The sequence below is a fragment of the Triplophysa rosa genome, linkage group LG18, assembly GCF_024868665.1.
Source record: "Triplophysa rosa linkage group LG18, Trosa_1v2, whole genome shotgun sequence".
NCBI classification, from domain to species: Eukaryota; Metazoa; Chordata; class Actinopteri; order Cypriniformes; family Nemacheilidae; genus Triplophysa; species Triplophysa rosa.
Window position 1 is genome coordinate 23,747,645 of NC_079907.1, and position 7,210 is coordinate 23,754,854.

Consider the following 7,210-nt stretch of genomic DNA (forward strand, 5'->3'; position numbering starts at 1 on the left):
AGCCGTATTCCCCGTCACCCTCGCCAGCTGTTACCAAAGAGTGAAAACAGTCCGGCCTCTCACACCAAACTGGGGGTCACTTTCTAAAAATAACACACCAACAAACAAACACACACTACATGACATGACATGACATTAAAGAGATCAGAACGAATTCCATTCACAGTGCTCAAAGGACTTGTTATGGTTCCTCTTGGTATTTGTGTAAGCAAAGAAATCTATCAGCGAGCAGCCATGATCACACTGCTTACACAAATGAATTTCAAGGCCTGAATAAAAGTGGATTGTCACACACTTTCTGCTGCCATACAGTCGGTGGCGCTATGACAGGGACTTACATCAGACATCCGAATGACTCGATGTATGCAGTTGATATAAGACACACTTCCTGTTTCCATGATGTTTTCCAACATCCGCTAATTTGAAGGACTAAACATGCTCAAAAACGCACAATAACTTGCACACGCATCAGACATGGCGAAAATTTACGTCTGATAGGGGTTTCAAAATTAGGCGTGGCAAAATGGCTCGCTAGCGCCACCTAGAACTGCCCAGGCCGCTACGCAAAACGTACATGCACCAAATTTGGTGGGTTCATAGAACACCCCAAATCATTAAGAAAAGTCTCTTGGAGCATATCTCTAAACCCAACAGGAAGTCCGTTATTTTTAATTTCCTGTGCAATTTTGTAATTTGTTTCAATTTCCAGCCGTCGTACTTTAACGAACTCCTCCTAGAGTTTTAATCCGATCAACATCATCTTCATGTCATTCTCATCTTAAGGCCTTTGCGAAGCTAAATTGCGGAGATCCTGACTTTTCGTTGGGGATCGTGACCCTGGCGGCCTGCCAAAGTTTGGCATTTCGCCATGAACAGGAAGTTGTTGTAACTCAGGCCTTCAATGTCCAACAGGCCCCAGACTTCACACATTTGATAAAAGTCCTGGCCTGAAGACATCTACATGGTAATATTCAGATACAGTTATAGCGCCACCTGCAGGAAACAGGAAGTGACGTTTTAAACTGTGATTAACTCCTCATAGAGATTTGAACAGATCAGCATCATATTTGAAGAGTACAGCCAGTATGATCTTCAGACCTTTGTGAAGATACATTGAAAGATCCTATCTTTTCTCTGAGGGGCGTGTCCGTGGTGGCCTGACAAAGTTTGATGTTTCGCCATGAAACAGGAAGCTATAGTAACTCAGGTACACAATGTCTGACCAGCCCCAAACTTCACATGTTTGATAAGAGACCTGGCCTGAAGACATCTACATGGTAATATTCAGATACTGTTATAGCGCCACCTGCAGGAAACAGGAAGTAGCATGTTTTAAACTGTGATTTACTCATACAGATTCAAACAAGTCTGCATCATATTTGGCCAGTATGATCTTCAGACCTTTGTGATGATACATTGCAAGAACCTAACTTTTCTTTGAGGGGCGTGTGCGTGGCGGCCTGACACAGTTTGATGTTTCGCCATGAAACAGGAAGCTTTGCAAAAGGGAACGTGACACATTTAAATAAATAACAAATCCTACTATAATTCGCCTGCATTAATTTTATCGCCTATGATTACACATATCCATGTCAGTGTTCACTTATAGCAATAGCGCCACCAGCTGGCAAAAGGGATTGTGACGCATTTAAAGAAATAACAGGAAATCTGGTACATGTAAATAATTTAAAGTCTTTCTATAATATAACTTCCTAGACCTTTGTGACGATACATTGCAAGTTCCTGACTTTTCGTTGAGGGGCGTGTCCATGGTGGCGTGACAAAGTTTGATGTTTCGCCATGAAACAGGAAGCTCTAGTAACTCAGGCACACAATGTCTGACCGGCCTCACACTTCACATGTTTGATAAGAGTCCTGGCCTGAACACATATCCATGTCGCCAATAGCGCCACCAGCTGGAAAAAGGGAATGTGACGCATTTAAATAAATAACAAATCCTACTATAATTCGCCTGCATTAATTTTATTGCCTACCATTCGCTGTTTTCCTTATGCAATCGGGTTGCGGTGGCACTTTCCGCGAGGGCCCGATCATCGCTGCTCGCAGCTTTAATTCTGTTTGTAATGTTTATCTTTGATTATAATCTGTCTGAGGCATGTCCTTGACTTCATTGCTTCGTTTGCACTTTAACATCTTCAATGTCTCATCTTGGCATCATGTTGGTGATGATCTCATGAATCCCCTTAGAGGAATATTTAAAAGTTCATCAAATAAAACTTTCAAAAAATTCCTTCCTGTTGTGCAGAGCTAATGAATATTACTATGAAAGTTTGAGGTCAATGAGAACAATACATTGTGACGACCCCTGCAGGTCGTATGTGTGCGTTTCAGGTGATTCTCCTGGTGCCAACCTGCTTGATGAGGTGCACCTGTTGCCAATATAATTGAAGACTGCATTTAGGCCCTGTCCCAAATGGCCACTCTGGTCTTGTGGCCCTCCTCTGAGTCCACACTTGGTGATGTCATGAAGTGTAGACCTATGGGGCACTAGGCACGAGTCCACAAGGGTACATGGGAGTGCATTTTGGGACAGACTTGAGGTCATCACGCCGGAAAGAGCAAGCGGTGCTTTCTAATCACTCTCGCGGTACTTTGTTGTCATTCACTGATCAGTCTGCGCAGCGCCGCGTGAAGTCGGCCACTTGTTGTCCCATTGTTGTTATTTGGGATGGAGCTGCCGGTTTTTATTGTTCTGTATTTCATATGTTGATATACCACCCGAGCATTATGCAATAGATACTTATGTTTGTAATGCATTAATTTGTCATGACGTAAATGCAACTGCTTATGTATATGTATTTATTTGTATACACCATTCTTCTGTATACACTTCTTAATATGCATATATGTTGTTATTTAATATTTCTCTATAATACAGAAGCTGTGTTGTTCAGCTTTACAGAGCCCAGACAACTAGATATACAGGTGCTGGTCATATAATTAGAATATCATCAAAAAGTTGATTTATTTCACTAATTCCATTCAAAAAGTGAAACTTGTATATTATATTCATTCATTACACACAGACTGATATATTTCAAATGTTTATTTCTTTTAATTTGATGATTATAACTGACAACTAATGAAAATCCCAAATTGTGACCCTGCACAACAAAACCAGTCTTATGGGTCAATTTTTCGAAATTGAGATTTTTACATAATCTGAAAGCTTTCTATAGATATATGAGTTGTTAGAATAGGACAATATCTGGCTGAGATACAACCGTTTAAAACTCAGGAATCTGAGAGTGCAAAAAATTCAAAATATTGAGAAAATTGCCTTTGAAGTTGTTAATCAGGGGCACTGTGGCAGACCATCCACTCACAAAAATGAAGTTTTTATATATTTAAGGTAGGAAATTTACAAAATATCTTCAAGAAAAATTGATAATTTTGACCCACACAATGTATTTTTGTCTTTTACTATAAATGTTCCCGTGCTACTTAAGACTGGTTTTGTGATCCAGGGTCACAATTCAGTATCTCAGAAAATTAGAATATTACTTAAGACCAATACAAAGAAAGGATTTTTAGAAATCTTGGCCAACTGAAAAGTATGAGCATGAAAAGTATGAGCATGTACAGCACTCAATACTTAGTTGGGGCTCCTTTTGCCTGAATGACTGCAGCAATGCGGCGTGGCGTGGAGTGGGTCAGTCTGTGGCACTGCTCAGGTGTTATGAGAGCCCAGGTTGCTCTGATAGTGGCCTTCAGCTCTTCTGCATTGTTGGGTCTGGCATATCGCATCTTCCTCTTCACAATACTCCATAGATTTTCTATGGGGTTAAGGTCAGGCGAGTTTGCTGGCCAATTAAGAACAGGGATACCATGGTCCTTAAACCAGGTACTGGTAGCTTTGGCACTGTGTGCAGGTGCCAAGTCCTGTTGGAAAATGAAATCTGCATCTCCATAAAGTTGGTCAGCATGTGCTTTCTGTCACATTATGGCGCACCACACATTATAGGAGCAAAATGATTAAATCTAGGATTTTTTCTCCTCATGTTTGTGGTCTCTTACCGTTTAAAGCTCTTAGAAGATGTAAAAAAATCTTTTGGTGTGGCCCCAGCATAACCACAAGCTTCAGCTTCTCAGCGGTAAACGCCAAAATGCAAACGGTAACAACGCCGTCAGTTTTGCCTCGTCAATTTACTTCAGATAATGACAACACGTTGCCATGTGTCACGTTGAACTAAAGTTCAAAATGTGAAAAAGCATCACAGCACCTGGTTAAGCATGGAAGACTATAGTCTATTTTAAGACTATTGTCAAATATTGAGCTATCAATGTGTGTTAGTGAATGAGAAGAAGCTGTTTGTTTCAGCAGCAGGAGAATCTGTACGTGTCACACACTATTTCTCACTCAGCTTCACTCTTTTCTCAGTGTGACAGACAAGACTCACCACAGCTGTTCAGTTTGTTCAGGAGACAGAAACGTAAATGCATTCCCATCATAGAGACGAAGAAAGAATAAACGTTGACGTAAAAGAAAAATACAGCCAAGGATTAAGACAAATTTAAATGTTAGTGAGCTAAAAACAGTACATTTCACAATCACAAATCCTTCAATTATTCACAGAGCTCCTTCAGAAGAGATTCTCCACATCCATAAAGAGCTTGACGTGTCGAGATCATTCCCATCATCCCCTGATTTCTTCAGTTAAAGAGTGTCTGTAAGCTACAGGACTTCACTCATTCTCTTCTCTTGTGCCGAAGGTTGTTTTTGATAGTCAGACCTGAACATCACACTCTTCCTCTTCTTGTGACCACTTCTGTCTCAGTTAAAGGTCAGGTCACCTGCTGAAGCCCTCATTGAACATCAGTTACGCCCTCTGGCGGCACAAACATGATCAAGCAGCCAGTGAATCACCACAGAACTCCCGTTAACTAAACCACACCTATAAATCAATTATTATCTAAACAGCTTAGATTTCTTTATAGTAAAACTGTGGTTTCCCATTCAGGGCTTAAGACTAGTCCTAGACTAAAATAACTGGAAACAGCTTGAAGTGACATATCTTAAAATACATCAGTGCCATTGTTTTGTCTCAAAATGCACACAAGTAATGTTTTTTGTAAAGCATGTTTGTAAAAACTACCTAAATGTCCTAATTTAACTAAGGCCTAGTCCTGGATTCACATAATTCCTGTCCGAGAAAATGCCCCTAAATTTGCCTTCTCCTGCCTCCCATGATGCAAGTCAAATCCTGTAATGCTTAAAATCGTGGAACAACATGATTTAAAGATTAAAGATTTAGATTAAAATAAAACTCTTGTTACAAGCAAGAAAACAACGTTGTGAATCAAAATCGCACTTTTCCAGCTAAAAAAACCTCACACACAAAAAGTTATCAAATTATTACCTTACAATCAAAAAATGACATCAAATAATAACAACGCAAAGCAGTATTTATGAGCAAGAGAAAACACATCTCCTGTAAAAACTCATCTAATGTTCATCACCATTCTCTCTGTTGTTGAAAACATTAAATCAACAATAAAAAATGTTAAATTTTCGAATAAAAGGTGATTCATTTTAATGTGCTTTGTTCAGTTTAATTGTGACTCGTATCAAGTTCAGCACTTCTTCAGGTCTTTTAAGTGGCTTCAGTACAATGCCTGTATATTACTGTATGTAGACAGATGCAGTAAACAGTTGTTGTGTTCTTTATATGTTGTGTGTTTGTACATGTTTTATTTTGCTCATCAAGGACAAGCGTTCATGTATTTATTTACAGAAGGTTTATTAATCAGAGGAAACACAGGGAAGAGACAGCAACTGTCACGCAAAACTTTAAAGTTCATTCAGTACAAAAAGTCAAAAATCAATAAAATGTATTCTTTTAAACATTTTTACAGACCATTGTTTTTTAGAAACATTATAGAAGCTCAATAGATTTCCTACAAAAATAAGAACTGTTTTTGTTATCTAACCTCATGAACAATGATGAAGTAAATACTGCACATATTAAAATAGTTTAAGTGCAATATCAATCAATTCACCACATTCATCAACTGTTTAAATAACATCAGAGATTTTGAAATGAATTTTATGAATCACAAACTGATTCAGCTAACATTGATATCATAGGAGAGAATAAACGCAAATAATAATTTAAACCATAAATGAAACGGTAACATCAATCAAACAATGAAGACGCTTCTTGGACGTGATTCATCTGCATCTCAGTCAGTACATGGTCAGAATGTTGAATATATACGTAGTTATTGAGAGGCATAATGAACATTGATGTTTGAGCAGAAGAGAGAGTTTGGTGTGATGTGATCACTGCGACTGTTCAACTGTAACAAATGTTTTCTTGGTTATGTAAGACATTTCTACACAACAGCCCTTTATAAACTCAACTCGTATTTTTAGTGAGCAGACTTCAACTGTGATATCACAATGTTAAACTCGACTCAACTTTCATATTGAATAATTATTTCATGTAAAAATATTTGATAGAAATGATCATTAAAAATCCCCATCATGTTCTTTTAATCCAAATGTTTCGTTCTTCTGTGAAATGTTTGTTCTATATATTTTGTGATCGGCACCACATTCACGGCACAAAACCCTTGATTCTTTTTGAAAGATGAAGTGTCTGATTGTGATTCAGGTAAAGATCTGCGTTTACACCAGATGATGATCAACACACCATCTCTGAACATCTGGACAGTTTCACTTCATTCATAAATCACCTCATTCAACAGAAGGAATGAACAGTACCGCGTGTGAAATATTGCACGTGTGTGATCGCTAAGAATCTAATACAAATATATATTATTACTGTCTTCAGTTTATTTCTGTATATTTGTGGTCATCAGAAGCTGTGCGGACGTCTGTCCATCATGCTAACATCGATATGAAGTGTTGAAAACATGGACTCTTTTGAGTTCAGATGTGACGTTCACATTCCTGCCTGATATTCTGAGGGAGACTCTACATGAGTCCACAGCACGGCTCTTTGGTGTGGCTCGTGTCCTCCTCCTCCGGCGCTCTCAGCTTCAGCAGCGGTGGATCTCCACTAGATGGGGTAAAGTACACGGCATCAGGAGCGCTCGCGTCCCGCTGTTCTGACACAGGAGACTCTTCTGTGATGGGCTCATTGTCCCGGGGGTCAGCGGACACAGGTAACGGAGGAGCGGGGTGTTTCTGCAGTTTAGCCGCGGCTCTCTGTCGTTTGAGATC

General features: G+C 39.2%; 1 protein-coding gene across 1 annotated transcript in view; it reads right to left on the reverse strand.

Annotated features, from left to right (window-relative positions):
* Positions 1 to 5,568: 5,568 nt before the first annotated feature.
* ppp1r16a (protein phosphatase 1, regulatory subunit 16A) overlaps positions 5,569 to 7,210 on the reverse strand; it is a 32,984-nt gene continuing 31,342 nt past the window's right edge. The window contains exon 11 of the mRNA XM_057358397.1: positions 5,569 to 7,210. This exon is cut by the window's right edge and continues 216 nt beyond it. Coding sequence (XP_057214380.1) covers positions 6,962 to 7,210 — 249 coding nt within the window. The 3' untranslated portion in view covers positions 5,569 to 6,961.